The 20,874-nt window shown below is 38.6% G+C and overlaps 1 protein-coding gene across 2 annotated transcripts; it reads right to left on the bottom strand.

Annotated features, from left to right (window-relative positions):
* On the bottom strand, positions 1–14,576 carry LOC138605248 (uncharacterized). Of its 2 annotated transcripts, XM_069677395.1 has the most exons (8): positions 12,879–14,576; positions 11,389–11,424; positions 9,327–9,541; positions 7,566–7,667; positions 7,280–7,354; positions 3,212–3,268; positions 3,027–3,101; positions 1–528 (listed from the first exon to the last, which is right to left on the bottom strand). In XM_069677395.1, the coding sequence occupies exons 2-8, from the start codon at positions 11,415–11,417 to the stop codon at positions 287–289; spliced, it is 795 nt and encodes a 264-aa protein (XP_069533496.1). In that variant the 5' UTR covers positions 11,418–11,424; positions 12,879–14,576; the 3' UTR covers positions 1–286. The 2 variants fall into 2 exon arrangements, with proteins under 2 accessions (XP_069533496.1, XP_069533495.1); XM_069677394.1 differs by lacking the exon at positions 12,879–14,576 and having other exon boundaries at positions 11,389–12,313.
* Positions 14,577–20,874: the final 6,298 nt, after the last annotated feature.

The following is a 20,874-nucleotide window of genomic DNA, read 5'->3' as shown; positions in this document are numbered from 1 at the left end:
TTTAAAAGTGCTGGTTGTTTATTTTTGAGTCTCATGCCCAACTCATCAAATAATAAAACTCTGGGATTGGAGGACAGGTGTGCTGCCATCCTAAAGCACAGCAAAACTCAAAAAACACAAAGGACTTTGTTGATCTATTTTCAGCAGTTAACATTAAAACAGCTGCTGTTTTACACATCATTCTGAACTTCCATGTGAGAGCTGAATTTAGAACCTCCTGAGGCAGTTTAAAACAACACACAAATGTAACCATCTCAGTTCCAGCTTATTTAGAAAAAACCCACAATCATGAAGAAATCTGTTTCCTTTTACGAGTTGTGATGGCATTATATACTTGGTTCTTAACATCCCTCCAATCACGCCTGCAGAGTACCGGTTCTGCATCAACAGCCTTTACACATTCTTCTTTACCAGGAACTCTTTGCAGAGTGATGTACAGACCCAGCTGTCGCCACACTGCTTCTCTTTCTTTAGAACTCCAAGGCCTGCGATGGCTTGTTCTCTGGGAGAGAAGTTGTGGCTCCACACCTGAAACAGAAATAAGCAAAAACATAAATGTACAATGGTGCTGACATCCTCACGAAGTTAAATATTATGCAGTCCTCTGTATGTTATGGATGGATGGTTTTCTTTTTCTACTTGTTTATTTTTGAAAAAGACTAGTTAGATCACTGTACTTCATACAATACCCAATATTACCTTTACAACATTGCCAAGTGGTGAATGCAGCTGCTTTGCAATCTACTACTGTCCATAGTAGACTAAAGCTAGAGGTCGACCGATAGTGGATTTTTATAATAACGATAGTTTGTACGAGGAAAAAGCCGATAGCCGATTAATCGGCAAATATCTCCCTACCCCACGAAAAAAACAAAACAAACTAATTTAAATGAATCTCTCTCTAATCTTTATCTTTATTACATATCCTTACACATAACTGTTGAACTGAAAGTCTATGTCAAATAAATAACAAAATAAAACCATAAATCTGGAACAGAACATGAATCTCAAAGAGTAATGAATACCTACATAAATAAAATAAGTAGTAAAGAAAATATTATTTGCAAATTAACATCTAACTCAATTTGTTGTGCCCACATTGTGCCTTTCCTCAGCTAAATAGTCCCGTAGAGGGACTGTGTTTCCTCCAGCTGCCCTCTAATGTAAGAAACAAGAAACATGTAAATCTATTCAATATAACTATTCATTAAATAGGCTATCAAATAGATCATGTATATATATATATATATAAAACTTTATTATTTACTTTTATATATTTAATATTTATTTCAATCTACATGAATGATTTAAGTTGCACTTTATTAATCATTTCTAAATTGAAATGATGCTGCAGTTGTTTTCTTAACGTTGCTGGTTTAATAAAACCTTTCTGATAAAGTAAAGTTTTACTAAAGTTACAAATGAATTGTTATTATCATCACTGATGCTTTCTGGCATATATTGGGGAGAAAAAAAACATAAGAGTCTGATATAAAAAGCGAATGTATCGCCCCTGCGTCAGTCTCTCGCTCCTTTCCTTTAACTTTACCTACACATTGTTCACAACAGTTTGTGTTGACGTCGTGACGTGCTTTACTCCTACAGCAGACTTATGCAAACGCAGGTTTTTAATAAACCAGTTTTTGCCACTTTGACTTTGATAATAAGTACGGAGAGTATCCTGAGTGTGATCTGTTGGATTACATCGTTGGAAATATGTTGGATTTGTTTACATGGCGATGCGCTCCGTGGCGTCTATCAGGCCAGATGCTGCGCGTCCCGTTACATTTTTAAATACCACTCTCACAAACTATTAGTGTTTGTGCACATTACCGGAGAGAGAAGGATCATAAAAAGTGTGATTTCATGTCATGAATGCACAGTTGACGTTACGTGGTTGGATTATTTAGAAGAGAGAACGCCACATTGGTAAGTAATCTAAGTAACAGTTAAATGATTTATTTTCCTCCCTGCCTGCCTGTCTTGTATCGTGGAGAGCTGATATTGTTACGTTATATTCCAGAGATAACTTCTGAGGGGAGAAATAAACTGAAACGAGTCAGATATAATATGAATCAGCTGATCCCCGGTACAGCAAAGGTTTAGCCCCCACCCACCCCTCTCACGGTCTCCACGTACGAGTGGCATTTCATGGTTTTCTAAAAGTTGTTCAGAGTATCGTCGGGAGTTGCACACGCAAACTTATATTTTCAGCAGAAGTGCCCCTCAAATGATCATATATCATCCCATTAGTTGTGCTAGGCTTGCGCTCACTGCTAGCCAAATTGTAGCGAGCTTGCTAGCTAAACAGAGACAGCAGCATGAGCTCGGCAGAACAGCAGTGAAAGTTATCGATAGTCTAATTCATTAATAATGCAACACTATAAACAACAACCTTATCATGATCATAATTTGTGAGTAAAGCTGTGTTATAAAGTTAACTTTAATTAATTATCCCAGGTACCTGCATTACCTGCATGTCACATATGGAGACTCCATTAAAAAGGCGAATGCACGCGATGTACGTCCCCGCCTGAGGCTGCACAGCCATCGGCCACTATCAGAGCCCAGATCCGCAGACGATTATAGTTTTTAATAAGTCCTATCGGGGCCGATTAATCAGCCAAAACGATCAATCGGTCGACCTCTAAAAGCTAGTTTATTACTTATTCCAAGTCAATAGCTCTGTTAGGCATGTAGCTTTTTCAATCTGATACATAGTTGTGGTTTAGCAGCGATGTGAGGAGAGCTGCAGACAGGAGTCTGTAAAAACCTTGATAATAAAAGATAAACCTTGTGGATGTAAAATGTCCTAAACGGAGCAAAGTTCAGCAACCTATTATTTATTGGTGCTGGTGATGCAGTAAATATGATACACTAAAATGGATGATGCCGTTTCCATATAGTGCTTGCATTACCTTTGAAAATACAGGAGATCAACTTCACTTGTCATTTTTGGTTACTACTCAGTAGCTGTCTCTCTTGGCTGACTTGTAGCAACATATCCTTCAGTGCATGAAGGTTACCTGTTGTCTGAGTCCTTTTCCCCTTGTCTGGAGGTCTTGAGGGTGAGGTCTCTGATGTCATGTCGTGTGTTTCTTCTACAAAAAAAAAAAAACACCTCAGCATTAATTACAAACTATCATACTGAAAGATACCATAATACGCATATAACAGTGTTTCTGCATTGATTATGAAGTTGTGTCCTTACCATCTGAATCTGGAACTGGCTCAGAGTTGGCCTTTGACCTCTTTTCTTTGGAGGACCCTTCAGGAGGAGAAAAACAGATGAGACAATATCATTACATCGTGAAGTTACATATTTTCAAAGTAGCCACCAATGAAGAAAAGTATTAAGTTCATAAGACATTATAGGAAACTAGAAAATGCAATTTCTGAAGAAATCGGGTGTGAATGCTGTGTGCTGAATATAGCATCTACACTGCTAAAAGAGCTGACGCTAAGCTGCTAATGCTAAACTGTTAATACGAAGGTGCTAATGCTTAACTGCTAATGCTGTGCTTGAAAGATGAATTAATGTAATGTATGAATGATGTGAAATGTGTTGTTGAAGGGCTTACGCTAAACTGCTAATGCTGTGCATGAATGTTGAATGAATATAAGTTTGAATGATCTGTAATATGTTGTTGAAGAGCTGACGCTAAGCTGCTAATGCTGCACTTGAATGTTGAATGAATATATGAATTAATGAGTCTGGAGGTGAGGAAGATGACTGAGGAGGTAATAAAGGTTAGGTTAGAGGTGACGAGAGTCAGTCTGGAGGTGAAGAAGATGACTGAGGAGGTAATAAAGGTTAGGTTAGAGGTGATGAGAGTCAGTCTGGAGGTGAAGAAGATGACTGAGGTGGTAATAAAGGTTAGGTTAGAGGTGATGAGAGTCAGTCTGGAGGTGAGGAAGATGACTGAGGTGGTAATAAAGGTTAGGTTAGAGGTGATGAGAGTCAGTCTGGAGGTGAAGAAGATGACTGAGGAGGTAATAAAGGTTAGGTTAGAGGTGATGAGAGTCAGTCTGGAGGTTAGGAAGATGACTGAGGTGGTAATAAAGGTTAGGTTAGAGGTGATGAGAGTCAGTCTGGAGGTTAGGAAGATGACTGAGGAGGTAATAAAGGTTAGGTTAGAGGTGATGAGAGTCAGTCTGGAGGTTAGGAAGATGACTGAGGAGGTAATAAAGGTTAGGTTAGAGGTGATGAGAGTCAGTCTGGAGGTGAGGAAGATGACTGAGGAGGTAATAAAGGTTAGGTTAGAGGTGATGAGAGTCAGTCTGGAGGTGAGGAAGATGACTGAGGTGGTAATAAAGGTTAGGTTAGAGGTGATGAGAGTCAGTCTGGAGGTTAGGAAGATGACTGAGGAGGTAATAAAGGTTAGGTTAGAGGTGATGAGAGTCAGTCTGGAGGTGAAGAAGATGACTGAGGAGGTAATAAAGGTTAGGTTAGAGGTGATGAGAGTCAGTCTGGAGGTGAAGAAGATGACTGAGGAGGTAATAAAGGTTAGGTTAGAGGTGACGAGAGTCAGTCTGGAGGTGAGGAAGATGACTGAGGTGGTAATAAAGGTTAGGTTACAGGTGATGAGAGTCAGTCTGGAGGTTAGGAAGATGACTGAGGAGGTAATAAAGGTTAGGTTAGAGGTGATGAGAGTCAGTCTGGAGGTGAAGAAGATGACTGAGGAGGTAATAAAGGTTAGGTTAGAGGTGATGAGAGTCAGTCTGGAGGTGAAGAAGATGACTGAGGAGGTAATAAAGGTTAGGTTACAGGTGATGAGAGTCAGTCTGGAGGTGAAGAAGATGACTGAGGTGGTAATAAAGGTTAGGTTAGAGGTGATGAGAGTCAGTCTGGAGGTTAGGAAGATGACTGAGGAGGTAATAAAGGTTAGGTTAGAGGTGATGAGAGTCAGTCTGGAGGTGAAGAAGATGACTGAGGAGGTAATAAAGGTTAGGTTAGAGGTGATGAGAGTCAGTCTGGAGGTGAAGAAGATGACTGAGGAGGTAATAAAGGTTAGGTTAGAGGTGACGAGAGTCAGTCTGGAGGTGAGGAAGATGACTGAGGAGGTAATAAAGGTTAGGTTAGAGGTGACGAGAGTCAGTCTGGAGGTGAAGAAGATGACTGAGGTGGTAATAAAGGTTAGGTTAGAGGTGATGAGAGTCAGTCTGGAGGTTAGGAAGATGACTGAGGAGGTAATAAAGGTTAGGTTAGAGGTGATGAGAGTCAGTCTGGAGGTGAAGAAGATGACTGAGGAGGTAATAAAGGTTAGGTTAGAGGTGATGAGAGTCAGTCTGGAGGTGAAGAAGATGACTGAGGAGGTAATAAAGGTTAGGTTAGAGGTGACGAGAGTCAGTCTGGAGGTGAGGAAGATGACTGAGGAGGTAATAAAGGTTAGGTTAGAGGTGACGAGAGTCAGTCTGGAGGTGAAGAAGATGACTGAGGAGGTAATAAAGGTTAGGTTAGAGGTGATGAGAGTCAGTCTGGAGGTGAAGAAGATGACTGAGGTGGTAATAAAGGTTAGGTTAGAGGTGACGAGAGTCAGTCTGGAGGTGAAGAAGATGACTGAGGAGGTAATAAAGGTTAGGTTAGAGGTGACGAGAGTCAGTCTGGAGGTGAAGAAGATGACTGAGGAGGTAATAAAGGTTAGGTTAGAGGTGATGAGAGTCAGTCTGGAGGTGAAGAAGATGACTGAGGTGGTAATAAAGGTTAGGTTAGAGGTGATGAGAGTCAGTCTGGAGGTGAAGAAGATGACTGAGGAGGTAATAAAGGTTAGGTTAGAGGTGATGAGAGTCAGTCTGGAGGTGAAGAAGATGACTGAGGAGGTAATAAAGGTTAGGTTAGAGGTGACGAGAGTCAGTCTGGAGGTGAAGAAGATGACTGGGGAGGTAATAAAGGTTAGGTTAGAGGTGACGAGAGTCAGTCTGGAGGTGAAGAAGATGACTGAGGTGGTAATAAAGGTTAGGTTAGAGGTGATGAGAGTCAGTCTGGAGGTGAGGAAGATGACTGAGGAGGTAATAAAGGTTAGGTTAGAGGTGACGAGAGTCAGTCTGGAGGTGAAGAAGATGACTGGGGAGGTAATAAAGGTTAGGTTAGAGGTGACGAGAGTCAGTCTGGAGGTGAAGAAGATGACTGAGGAGGTGATAAGGATGATGGAGGAGTTTAAAACTGAAGAGCAGCCTTGAAAAATGCCTAAGATAGTGTTAAAATGTCTGTCCTGGGTGTGTAAGTGTGACAACTAAGCTCCAAATGAACTAAAGTGACCCCCAGCTGAACTCAGCAGTTGCCGTGGTGATGGCTCATGAGGAGAGGCTGTGGGTTAATTAGCAGCAGCTGTGTGGCTCCTTGGCTGAGCAGTTGATTTTACTGAGATTTTAACTGAGAAAAGCCTCTCAATCTCCTGCCATTGTGCCAAGACTGTAAATGCTACCAACACAACATTTTATGAGCATCACAAGGGTTTCAGGAAGCTGTCATTCGAATTTTATGTCTCTACGGCCAAAAATGTGGTCAGGGCGGCGACAGAAAGAAGGGCTTTTATTTGGAGTTCTCCAGAAATGTTTAACATTAGAGCAGATGGAGCACTTGGGCAACTTTCTGGGACATTGAGGCATCTAGTGGCAAAAGCGTACATTTTTTGGCTTTGGGCCGCCATTTACCACGAGCAGCACAAGATTACCTACAATTTGATGCATTTTTTATGTTTGTGGAGGGAACATTCTGTGCGCTGTTGTAATTTGTTTGGGAAATTGGAAATTGGGAAGTGTTTTTTCACAGCATCCCCCCTCTGGCGATGACATCACCCACTCTAATGCTGGGCATTTTTCACTCGTTTTGTGAAAACTTTAGGTGCTTTGAAAGGGTCCTGTGAAGAAAGTATGAATGCTATGAAAAAGCTGAATGGTCTTGATGAAAGCTGGAAAGGTGGAATGGAGTTTCTAAGTGAATGTATGAATGAGTTATGGAGGGTGGAATTTAGTGTTAATTTTTGAGAGTTTGAATTTTTTTCCCATTCATTCCAGATGGGGAATTTTTTCGGGAAAAACAGGAATAACTCTGAATTTTTGAATGGTATGAATGCTAAAAGTCATAGCACATGAATCCCGAATGAAGCGCACGTAATGATGTTTGAATGGTTTGAATCGGTTGAAGTTTGTGGAAGGAGTAGCGCGCCAAAACGCGGCAGAATAAAAAGTAGAAGAACATATGCTTTCAGCATTCACACCAACTACAGGGCTGTTACTTCACAGGAGGAAACACAAGTAAGACAGAAGAAGAATTTACCTGTTGTCTGAGTCCTTTTCCCCTTGTCTGGAGGTCTTGAGGGTGAGGTCTCTGTTGTCATGTCGTGTGTTTCTTCTACAAGAAAAGATGATACCATCTCAGCATTAAATTCATCATTCTGACATAGGCTAATATTAAATGTGAATACCATCATGAATTGGTATTCACAGTGATTATTTCATTACTTCCTGACATTGATAGACAATATAATTGATGAATAAGAACAGTGAGCGAATAATCAATGATGAAAAGGAAATTGTCAGTTGCTGCTCAAGTAACTTCCTACCATCTGATTCTTGAGTGGATTTGGAAGACGTCACACTGAGGACCTCAACACTTCCACTGATATGTGACTCCTGTACAGGTCCCACTTCTGAAGATGAGGGAACTGTTATGACATAATATACACAGAACAACAAAATCATGTCAAAATATCACCTCAAACTACTCAAATGTTTTAGTTTGACGATCAGTGCGCAGGACTTCATCTCCTAAGCCTCCTCCTCCTAAATAACTGTTTCTTGCCTAAAAACTCTGGCCAAGAACTCATGCGGAAATCTCACCTAAAGAGAAACGTCAGCTGCACGCATTGTGCACACACGCTGAAATGCATAATCATGTTGTTGTCTGGAAACATGAAGTCTAATCCAGGGCCTGAAATAAACTCTGAACGCTTTGAAACTCCCAAAGACTTCCAGCACACATCTGGTATTGGTTTTGTGCACGAGTCTTTAACCGAAAATCGATATGGTTAGGATTTGGGCTAAGACAACAAATGCTGATATCATGGTATTATCAGAGACATGGCTAAGTAGATCTACTCCAGACAGTCATGTTTGTATGGATGGATACAACATCTTTCGCACTGACCGCCCTGCAAAAGGTGGAGGAGTTAGATTTATATAAAAAACACGTATCAGACAACGACACTTTTATTCAAATCTGAACCTGAACAGGACGAGCTGCTTGTATTGAAAGTTGAATTCACTGAAGGTTGTATTATGACACTTGTGGGATGTTACAGACCTCCCTCTGCTCCAAGGGGAACTTTGTCTTCACTATCTGAATCCCTGTCTATGTTTTGTAGTAGTGTGCTTGTTGTTATGGGGGATTTAAACTGGGACTGGCTGGCTCCTATCTCTGAACCTGTTAAATATTTTTGCGATTCTGCACACTTGACGCAGCTTATAGAATCTCCGACAAGGCCCAACCGTAAACATCCTGAAAAGTCAACGCTCCTTGACTTACTTTTTAACTAACTCTCCCCACAGATATAAAGCCACAGCCGTATTCGCTAATGACGTTAGTAATCACTGCGTAATTGCTGCAGTGCGAGATACAAAGCTCCCGAAGAAACAACCACGTATTCTATACAAAAGACATTTCAAATACTTCTGTGAGCAAGCATTTCTATATGATCTTTATCTATGTGACTGGGACAGAATATGCCTGATTCCAGACCCTGAAATGGCTCTGACTTATTTTAAATCACTTTTCTTGGAGGTCATAAATAGGCATGCTCCTCTTAGAAAATTTAAAGTCAAAGGACGTGACAGTCCATGGTTTTCAGATAAACTCTCTGATATTATTCATGAGCAAAATATTGCTTGGGCAACTGCAAGAAAATCCAAATGTCAATCAGACTGGAAACATTTTAGGCACTTAAGAAATAGATGTATCTCTCTAATTGGAAAAGCTAAATCGGACTTCTATGTTAAAGAAATGACTGACATCTTAAATAATCCTCAATAAAGGGAACGACACGGGCACGGAAAAATACAGTGCTTTTCCACAATCATTAAAGGTAGGAAATGAAAACACTACTGATAAAACTAGAATGCTACATGCCCTAAATCAGCATTTTATATCTTCTGGTTTGTTGTTTGAAAATGAAGCACATCTAGATCTCCCTCAAAAGGCTCCTGAAGAGGAAGAATGTTGCTCTGTGGTTTTGTGCAGTAAACACAGTAATGTCTCTTGTCCCACTTTAGTTTTGGTCCTTTTACACAGAATTTCACTGTAATTTGGGACTGTGTCATTTCCTTACCCTCATCGTCACTGGTGTCGTCTGTGCCACAGTCTCTGTCCTCCTCTGTGTTGCTCTGGAGTTTTTTTTCCAATGAGGACTTTGTGTAGACCTGTTGTGAATCCTTCCCACTGTCTGAGGGCTCTGAGCTTGATGGCATGTGGTCACCATCCAGGTAATGGCTGGTATCTGATAATGGTCTCATAATAAGAATAATAATCAGTAGCACAGTCCTCCTGAAAGAAAGAAATAACTGTTTTAGTCTTGAATATGAAATAGCCATACCAATAACCACTCACTCAAATTTACAAGTTAACTTACGGACAAATTTGGATGAAATTTAATGAAGAAGATGCTCAAACAGCAGATCATCATCATATATCTATTATCCATTTAGAGAATATTAAGGCGTGTTCAGCTGAATACATAATTGTATCACTAGCACATTACATTTGGAACTGGGATTTGTGCCATAGTAAATACACTGCCCAAACAAAGATGCTTCTTAACCCTTTCAGTCCCAGGCCAAAAACTTTTTTTGTTTTGTTAATGCAATCATTTATTAGCTTCCCAACGTGTTTTATTAGCTTCAAATTTGTATCTCTTTCAAAATAACCAGGACTGTTTGGAAAAAAAATAATTTGCTGTCAATAGTTGTGGTCAATATTTATAATGCAGTATCCTAACATGATGAATTTATCAAATCAGAGTCATCTGTGTAAACTATGAGCCCACAACAGCCTCACAAGCAATAAATAAATTACATTGACATGAATGAAGAACAAAGATTTTTTTTAGGGATGTCCCGATCTGATCTGCAGGATCGGGATCAGGGCTGATATGGGCATTTTTTCACTGATCGGAATCGGCAATTTTGAATGTGGTCCCAGATCACACTTTGTGGCAGAGCGCAGACACGCGCGTCACGTTACTCTGGCAAACCTGTGGATAAAATGTCTGCAGTGTGGAAATTGGTCATTTAGAAAGCAAAAGCAGTCCAACGGCGACATGTAACATCTGCAATACGACCGCGAGAGGATAATAAAAGAGCTGCATTTAATACTACACATTTCATACGGCACATAAAAAACAAAAACACTCAGTTAAACAACAATTTCACTCAAGCAATAAAGGTAAATGCACTGAAGCAGCAAACACTTGCAGATACTCTCGAAAGGATAGAGAAATATCCTCGAGACAGCGACATGGCCAAACATATTACAGAGAAGGTAACTGAATTAATCCCGCTGGATAACCAGCTCATCTCTGTGGTAGAGGATCAGGGTTTTCTTTGTCACCTGGAGTTTTTAAATACCCGGTATGCCATACCATCTCGGCATTACATTATATTGACTCCACTTTCGAGTTACAACGTGTCGGTATGCGCACTAGTTGACAGTATTGCTGAACGCGTGTGAAATAGACAAGCAACGCGTCCACGTTATTTTACGTGATAACATAAGGAATATGAAAAAAGCAATGGATGATATAGAGGTACCAAGAGTGGGCTGCATCTCACACACACTTCAGCTGGCTGTACACGAGGGTCTGCTGTCACATTGCAGCGTCACAGACTCACCTGCTAACACATGGAAGGTGGTTGGCCAATGTTGCAATAGCATGTGCAGAATAAGAAAGAGCCATATGAAAGTATATACTCTGTTTCAACAAAATAAAAAAACCTATTAAGGAACAGCTTGGATGCAGGCACCTTTTTTCTTAATGCAGCTGTATTATCCAGGAAAATATTAGTGAAGGCCAAGTATCGGATCGGGACTCGGTATCGGCATTATCTAAATATTAAAGGACTCGGATCGGGATCGGGGTAAAAATAACCTGATCGGGACATTCCTCTTTTTTTTTTTCTTCAAATGTGATCTGAAATCACCGAAACGAGTTATGAAATTTTGGAGATAATTTCTAGTTTTCACTGGCAAAGGACAAGTATTCCTGTTGCACCCTAGATAAACTGACTACATGGGTGGGATATATGCAATAAAAAGAATGAATACTTTTATCCAATACTAGTTTCTGTTGCTACACACCACATCAGAATAAAAAACAAGCCAAAAGGAATACATACCACTTTGTCTTGCGCCTCTTTTTCCCCATTTTCTTTCTGTTCATCATCAGTAAAAATGAAAGGTTATTAGATTAACAAAAAGCAATGATGTCACAGAACAACAAACAATGAAACAAATAAAGCATAAACACACTCATTCTTAACTTTAACTTTATTAGGTCCACCTGTACAGTCTATTGTAATTCAACTCTTAAAAGGCTTATATTGTTCACTTTCTGGTCATGCAAATATATAAATTAAGTGATATGTTTATCAGTGGGGTTACAGTTAAAGGTGGTGTTCACTAGAATAGTGATCCATATTATTCTAGAGCAGAACTGCTCAAACCTTTTATGTTGGAGGGCCAAAACTGGAACTCGATGGTGGTTGATAAAGGTTGCTATTGAATCTTATAATTTTGACTTTTTACCTCATTTTTGACTCATCATACTGTTGACTTTCTATCTCATAATGTCTTTTAAATGTCATAATTCTCACTGTTTTTATCTCATATTTATGACTATTATCTAATAATTCATTTTGACTTTTTTATCTTAGGGAATTTTGAACTGTTTTATTTTTAAAAACAGAATCAGTTTAGTCCTGATGTCTCTATATGACCTACATAAGTAAATGAAACCATCAGCCATAAGATTAAGTATTTCTATTTATTCTCAACAGCTCTTCTGCCTGCCACCAGGTCCACAAGCTATATTTTCCCAGGTAAAGTTACAGTGAGTATTAGTTAGCCAGTTAAAAGGTAGCAGGAGATTTTTTAGATTATACTTTGTGGTTTTGATGGTGAGGAAACTACCAGCAACTTATTTATATTACTATTTTTAATTGTCATTTATCCTTAGAGTTTGTAAATGTCTAAACCTACAGTGTTGCAAACAGCCAGGCATTCCAGACAGCCACTGTCCACTGTCAGGAAGGTGAATTCTATGCAACTTTACAGGAAAAAATGTTTATTCTCCTCTTGAAATATTTGTTAGACTGACAGTGATTAATTTTTTCTAAGGCATTTAAATATTGTGTATCAAGGAAACCACAAGCCATATGGCTCAAACTCCACTTACTCAAAACAAAATGCTAATGTTACCTGATATTGCTGTGCTTTTTTAATTAGCTGCATGCAAGATCATAAATACACTTATAATGACTTGATTAGTATCATCACTGTGACAATAAGTGAGACTTATTTATGTTAGTGAGCTTTACTGACCACATTGTATCAAATCATTCCTACAAATTTGCAGCTTAAGTTGTAAGCAAAACTGAATTTGTCTCATGCTTATATATTTGATATCATATAAAGTTGCAATAACACTTAGGCTGCCATATAGTGTGTTTTGCTCCCTTACGATCTAAAGTTACACTTCTCTTGATTAGCGAAAGTTACATTAGCTTAAAAACACTCTTCACTCAGGTAACAGGCTGTCGAATACAACAGTTAGCTAGCAAAGTTTCCAAACAAAACACAGGCTAACAAAAAATTAAACATATCTTACCTCCATAAGTCGTAGTGTTTGTTCAGGCTCTATCTGGTTCTTTTGCTGCTAATTCAACCTCATATCTGGCAGCACATCGCGCATGATGATCTCTCCGTTGTTGAAGCCTCTGCGACTGCCTTTGCTGAGACATGTCCTTTGGCGATGCATTCAGGTACACAAGGAGAGTTTTGGACTTGTGGGACTTCATGTCGGAGGGACGTTTTACAGCTACAAATCTACTACTTTTGAAGTGAATTACTCCTAATCGATAATCGATAAATACAATATGTTATTTTTAAGCCTTGATTCTTAGTTAAAAAGTATAACATCTAGGATGAGCAGTTTTCCAGTTTAGCATAAAACACATTTTGTCAGTGAGTCTGCAATTTCCATATTTCCTGAATGCAGCATTCTCAGAAAAAACTGTGTGGTTCAGGTGCTTAATTGGCCTGACCTGCCTGTGACCCTTTGAACAGAGCCACAAAACACAGTAGTCTGTCATGAATTCAGGTTTAAGCAATATTCCAACACAAATTCATGATAACTCTTGTGAAGTGAAAAGCAATTTAGCACAATTATTCAAGTACTTCTTGCTTTATTTTAAATCATTGTAACTTGTTACCAGGCGGCTGCTTCATCAAGGGGAGGGGCCGTTCCCCCCTTCCACCAGCACTGCTGTTGCCTGAGAGCTGCAGAGCTGTGTGAGCTGCCCATCCCCCACCTTTCTCTGCTGCTCCTTCAAACTGCTTGGACTGACCAAGTTAATAATGATTAAAGTCTCACTGTTGCACTAACCTGGCAAAACAAAATCATGTCAACATCATGAGCATCCAGAAGGAAAAAAATAAATAAATTTATATATATATATATAGGCATTTTGGGAATATTAGAATATTGAAAATATTACAATCTGACAGCAAATCTGATGAACTAATTGGTTCGAAGTATTCATCCTCCTAAGGAAGCATATTTGATGAAAGTTAATCATAAATATGTTTCTAACCATTAAGAAAAGGACAATAAGCAGTTTCAGGTATTTTAACTGTGATACCTGTTTTATTGTAATAAACTATGGTGCAAGATGACTGATTTGTAGATGTTTAAAGCTGAGCTAATTTGAACATTTACCAGCTCATTCAAATGTTTTTTTAAAGAGTTTTAGCTTAAGTGAGGAACATTTCTCAACTCATAAAACAATCCATCTTTCATTATGTCACAACCAGGGCCTAGGGGAAACCCTGGTGCAATATGAAAAGGATGAGCAGTTTTCCAGTTTAGCATAAAACACATTTTGTCAGTGAGTCTGCAATTTCCTGAATGCAGCATTCTCAGAAAAAACTGTGGGGTTCAGGTGCTTAATTGGCCTGACCTGCCTGTGACCTTTTTAACAGAGCCACAAAACACAGTAGTCTGTCATGAATTCAGGTTTAAGCAATATTCCAACACAAATTCATGATAACTCTTGTGAAGTGAAAAGCAATTTAGCACAATTATTCAAGTACTTCTTGCTTTATTTTAAATCATTGTAACTTGTTACCAGGCGGCTGCTTCATCAAGGGGAGGGGCCGTTCCCCCCTTCCACCAGCACTGCTGCTGCCTCAGAGCTGCAGAGCTGTGTGAGCTGCCCATCCCCCACCTTTCTCTGCTGCTCCTTCAAACTGCTTGGACTGACCAAGTTAATAATGATTAAAGTCTCACTGTTGCACTAACCTGGCAAAACAAAATCATGTCAACATCATAAGCATCCAGAAGGAAAAAAATAAATAAATTTATATATATATATATAGGCATTTTGGGAATATTAGAATATTGAAAATATTACAATCTGACAGCAAATCTGATGAACTAATTGGTTCGAAGTATTCATCCTCCTAAGGAATCATATTTGATGAAAGTTAATCATAAATATGTTTCTAACCATTAAGAAAAGGACAATAAGCAGTTTCAGGTATTTTAACTGTGATACCTGTTTTATTGTAATAAACTATGGTGCAAGATGACTGATTTGTAGATGTTTAAAGCTGAGCTAATTTGAACATTTACCAGCTCATTCAAATGTTTTTTAGAAGAGTTTTAGCTTAAGTGAGGAACATTTCTCAACTCATAAAACAATCCATCTTTCATTATGTCACAACCAGGGCCTAGGGGAAACCCTGGTGCAATATGAAAAGGATGAGCAGTTTTTCAGTTTAGCATTAAACACATTTTGTCAGTGAGTCTGCAATTTCCTGAATGCAGCATTCTCAGAAAAAACTGTGGGGTTCAGGTGCTTAATTGGCCTGACCTGCCTGTGACCTTTTTAACAGAGCCACAAAACACAGTAGTCTGTCATGAATTCAGGTTTAAGCAATATTCCAACACAAATTCATGATAACAATTGTGAAGTGAAAAGCAATTTAGCACAATTATTCAAGTACTTCTTGCTTTATTTTAAATCATTGTAACTTGTTACCAGGCGGCTGCTTCATCAAGGGGAGGGGCCGTTCCCCCCTTCCACCAGCACTGCTGCTGCCTCAGAGCTGCAGAGCTGTGTGAGCTGCCCATCCCCCACCTTTCTCTGCTGCTCCTTCAAACTGCTTGGACTGACCAAGTTAATAATGATTAAAGTCTCACTGTTGCACTAACCTGGCAAAACAAAATCATGTCAACATCATGAGCATCCAGAAGGAAAAAAAAATAATAATAATTATATATAGGCATTTTGGGAATATTAGAATATTGAACATATTACAATCTGACAGCAAATCTAATGAACTAATTGGTTCGAAGTATTCATCCCCCTAAGGAAGCATATTTGATGAAAGTTAATCATAAATATGTTTCTAACCATGAATAAAAGTACAATAGGCAGTTTCAGGTATTTTAACTGTGATATCTGTTTTATTGTAATAAACTATGGTGCAAGATGACACACAAGCATGCTGGCAGTCTGGCTGACCGAGTAGAGCCCACAGAGTAGCCGGCCCTTAAACTCCTGGCTGCAAGGAAGGAACCAATCAGCTCCCTGGGCAACCTTCACGCAAACACACCTGAAACCAATCACACACACTCAGGTAACAGAGGGTTACTGAAACAGATACAAGCACAAACAATAGAAACATTCACAAGACCTCTAGGGTCATAACACCTCCCCCCTTTTTAACATTCACACACATACAAGTATGTTTGGGGAACAGATAGGAACCAAAAAGGTATTTAACGTTCTCTGATGATTATAAACATTAATTACTCCTTATATGTTCAGTATACAGGTCGGCACCAAACCCACAGATGGATTTTTACAATGTGTTTACAGCTGCCAATGTATGCAATGCTGTTACCGTGATGATAAATGACAGTTAAATATTGAATCTGTCTATAAAAACCAGATCCTGACATGTAAAAGTGACATCTATCATACTGTCAACTTAATTTAACTTTAAATATGGACAACTTACTGCATAATATCTGGACTACAACAACCACAGACAAGGCGTCACTGTGTAGTCACTACTATATATAAATGTTACCAGTTTACACTTAAGCTGCAACCACAGGTGACCCAACAAAAGTGGTGTGCAGTTACCACAAAAGGTCACAAACTAGTTACTGCACACAAGTTTTACTTACAGCCACACATCACAAAGTGACCAAAAAAAAACAAAGCAGCCATGTCACACAAAACAACGTTGATGTGCAAAGTATAAAATTAAGGGAAACAAACTGCAGAGACAACCAAACTTTACTTGCCTACCAACATGGCTAACTCACCTAGCTAGTCTTCAGTGACTTGCCGAGCTCGAGGCATCTTTAAACGTTCTATTCAGTGCAACATCGAAGACCAGGAATCTAGTCAACTGCGATACATTGAAGCATGCCCCCACTCAGGATTACCACCAGAAATAAGAAAGGCAAAATGAGGTGGCAAATTCTTGAACTTGCCCGGCAGCTATCTGGTCAGGTTGCCCAGTCAGAAACACAACATACAGCAACAACAACAAATTAACAAAAGAGATGACCACTACACTTAACTGAAGGCCACTAATACAGACAAACTGAACCACGTCTACCTCACCTCATGGACATTCCAATTCATTCAGACAAGGCCCAAATTGTTAGGACCAGGGCCTAGGGGAAACCCTGGTGCAACAAGTAAATCCTCTTCTCCTCTTCCTGTCCTCAAAGCACCACCAGCAGCGAAGCATTTTTAAATGGTTTTATTCAAAAACACATCTTGCACACAATCAAAAATGCTGGTAGTCTGGCTGACCAAGGAGAGCCCCCAGGAACTGGTGAAGACCCGTCCTTTAAACTCCTGGGTGCGAGGCTGGAACCAATCAGCTCTATGGACAACCGGCAATCAAACACACCTGCAACCAATCACACACACACTCTGGTAGAAGAGGGATATTTAAGCAGAGGCAATGAAAAGCACATATAGAAATGTTTATACGATCTCTGGGGTCTTAACATTTCTAAGTGCTGTACATGGGCAACTGGACTTGTTTCAGTTTGTTGAAGACGTTTCACCTCTCATCCATCTGCTGCTTCAGTTCTAGCTAACTGGAGAGGAGTTTGCAGGCTTTAAAACTCTGTGTGGGAAGGTCCACAAGAAGGCTAGAGAAAATGCAGCCAAAATTTCCCAAAATGGACATGTTAGCGTGAAAGCAATGGGTGCTCACACTTGCCATGTTTTTGTCATGTCATTTGACATTCATGACAATACACGTTGTCTTGAGTGAGTGAGACTTGAGGTTGTTGGGTTAGCGATGACAGTGATGTGCTGTGCCCGCAGTCCAGACACTGAGCCTGCTATTCAACAATGGAATACAAATTGTCTAGGAACAGACACATATTAGGACTTTAAGACCACTTCAAAAGTAGCAGTTGTCTCTTTTTTTCTGTCTCTTTTGTTTACTAAACTGGCAAATCTGAATGGATACATTTTCTGTTCTTCTGGTTTCTGTAAAATTAGCTAAATGCCTGAATTGTGGAGAATCTAACTGATCTAACGACATACTATGTCCATACCGACAAAAGAATATTAACTATTCTTCACCAGTTTCACCATAAAAATTTGTAGTTCTTTTTAATAAGTTATTCATAGACACTTATAAAGAAATAATTTTGCGCCAAAAATATTCACATCATATAGTTATCCCCGAAATGAACACCACCTCTGCGAGGTGTTTGTTTCCCAGTACTGTGCGAGACAGGTATAATAAAACTCTGCACTTTTCATGTGGTTTCAGTTGATAGTGGTGGTGAATATAATGTATTAATGTATAATGTCTTTTCTATGTTGGCAAAAATATTACGAAACACCTTTTAAAAAACATTCAAGTCAATATGTGACCTTTTGCTGCATGTCATCCTCCCTCTTTCTCATCCTGTTTCCTGTCACGTCTCAGCTGTCCTACCGCATAAAGCCATGAAAGGCCCAAAAAAAAAAAAATACGTACAGTAAAAAAACTCGTGGTTTGGGCTATTTTGACAGGTCACAGTCCAAATTTTGACTCCAAACAGTCAGAAGCTCTGTATGTGCCTGTTCTGGCTACTCTGTAAAGTGTAAAGTGTAAAAATAGCAGAGAAGACTTCAGAGGAGGAGGTCTATGACTCGCTAAATAATAAGCACTAGCGGAGATCCTTCCAGGTTGAAAAAAAAAGGTTCTCAATTTATTTAAATAAAAAATAATCACCGTGGTTGACTTCGTACAATAAACAAAACAAAAAGTCAATTTAGCGGTTGATAAACTGTCTCACTCCTCACTCCTTTAACAGAAAAAGCCGAGAGAGGAGAACCCAGCTGTCCTCTATCTATCACCAATTATAGGAGGAGGGCCTTGAGCAGCAGAAAACAATCAGAATAAATTATCATTTATCTGCAATATATCTACCACTTTCAATAATTAATCAACATTATTACCATTATTATTTTGATTTACCATTTTCCAAAAAAAGTATAAATATGAAAAAATATGAATAGGCTCCAACAGTGCCATTATTTTATAAGTGTTATTATTTTACTAATAATAGCCGTAATAATAGCTCATTTTTAGAAAATGAAATAAGCCTGCAAATGAACTATAATCTCCCCCTTTAACTGCAATGGTTCCACATAATAAAATATTACATGATCCAAGTTCAAATTTGATAACAATGTCATAGAAAATGAACACATCTTTTCCTCAAGAAATATCTAAGTGCTTGCCAAAAACGCCACTTTGTAACCACAAAATAACAGCAGGATGAAGTTACTGTTTTTCTAGATACACTAAATAAATGCATCAATCAAATATAAATATAAATAAAAAAACAAGTGCTCAGGTTGGAAAACTGCCTATATAAAGAGCAAAAGGCATAAACTCTATAAACTTGCAAAAACTTGCATTCTTTCCTTTAAGAAACCATAAAAACATTTATATTGCCAGATTTGAAATTTCATTGGCTAAGTGATGCGTCAATCATCTGGAGCCCTGCATGTAAGTGGCTCGGGAGAGAAGTGATAGAAGAAAGACTGTCTGTTGTATACACGACCACTCATTGGCTGTTGAGGCTTCAAGGCGGGTGCAGTCAGTGCAGTCAACCAAACTTGGCAGTCAGGAAGACATTACAGAGCCCTAATGGTGTCTGCTGTGAAAGGAGTTTTGGACTCATAAAAGCATGTAAAAGTATCCACAATTGCAGTTTTTTGCTATTTTTTCACCATTTATCCACGTATTACTGTGTTTTTGACTAAATATTTTCATTGAAATGGATTTACTGGACAGTTGGAAATGAGAGAAAACAGTCTTTTGATGAAAATGGATGCAGCGGTCAACCACCCGGAGGCTTCATTTTGTGAGTTGGCAAAACTTTGTACATACTTGTTTGTTACCTACTTTGCTTGTTTGTTTTTTGATAGTACCTGGCTGATGTGGATTTGGCTTAAAATGGTTGACATGCGTGGAATTAAAGATTTCAAATGATACATGGCAAGACTATAATCTAAAATTGAACCGTTAGCTTATCTGTTAAGGTGTTGTCGAAAAAATTACCAAAGTAGCCGGATGGCCCGCCTGCGGGCCTCAGGTTTAATTTACATCAGATCCTGATCGGAGTCAGCTGGGTGATCATCCAATCAATCAACATTGTGCGCATTGAAACCATGATTGTAATAAAAGTATTTAAATAAGCACAATGTACATAGTAAAAATAATAGTCCAAACCTCTACATTATTACAAATACATTCAACCAATAGTCCAATCCTTGAATGATGAAAAATACATTACATTTACTAAAATAATAATGCTGACAAGAAGCAAATCACTACATTTATGAAGCTGGAACCCTGAAATGACTATTATAAAAATAATTGCCATCTAATTTTCTGTCAACATTTCAGCTGTACTTGCCTACATCTATAGGCTGCTGTTGGGTAATATTATTCATAAACATAATATCTAATAAGCTCCCTATGTTTTGTATTCATACATTCTTAATCTGTGAAGTAACTACTGACTAGAACTGTACAATTAATCCAGTAAAAAGTAGAAATATTTCCCTCTGAGTTGTAGTGGAGTAGAAATAAAATGTGGCATGAACAGAAGGGACATTAAGACAAGTACCTTTAAATTGTCTTGAAGTGCAGCACTTTAGTAAATGTATTTATATTCAGAGACTGGTAGCAATGACACTATATGTGTATATAAGTAATTATGTACTACTTGAAGCAATAGAGGCTGAAGCAGCATTACTTGCATCAGTAGCATTTTTCCCCTTTGCTCAATTTTTGTGTAATGTCATAGTGTATTTTAGTCTAATTTATAATGTATGATATTATATGATAATCAAATAATAATAATTATTGTTAATCATTGAAAATGTATGATTTAATATATTATAATATTTATAGTTGACAAATGTATATTTGCAATTTTTTCCAGTTTAAATATACTGTCTGCCTCAGCAGTACTTGTATCAGTAGTCTTTTTCCCCTTTGCTCACTGTTGTGTCATAGTGTTATTTACTATCATTTTAACTTTTAACAATTTA

The sequence above is a fragment of the Semicossyphus pulcher genome, unplaced genomic scaffold (genome assembly GCF_022749685.1).
Source record: "Semicossyphus pulcher isolate SPU_LCO1_2020_fin unplaced genomic scaffold, fSemPul1.0.p SCAF_29, whole genome shotgun sequence".
NCBI classification, from domain to species: domain Eukaryota; kingdom Metazoa; phylum Chordata; class Actinopteri; order Labriformes; family Labridae; genus Semicossyphus; species Semicossyphus pulcher.
The sequence above is the reverse complement of the archived record's forward strand: the minus strand, read 5'-3'. Positions and strand labels throughout refer to the sequence as shown.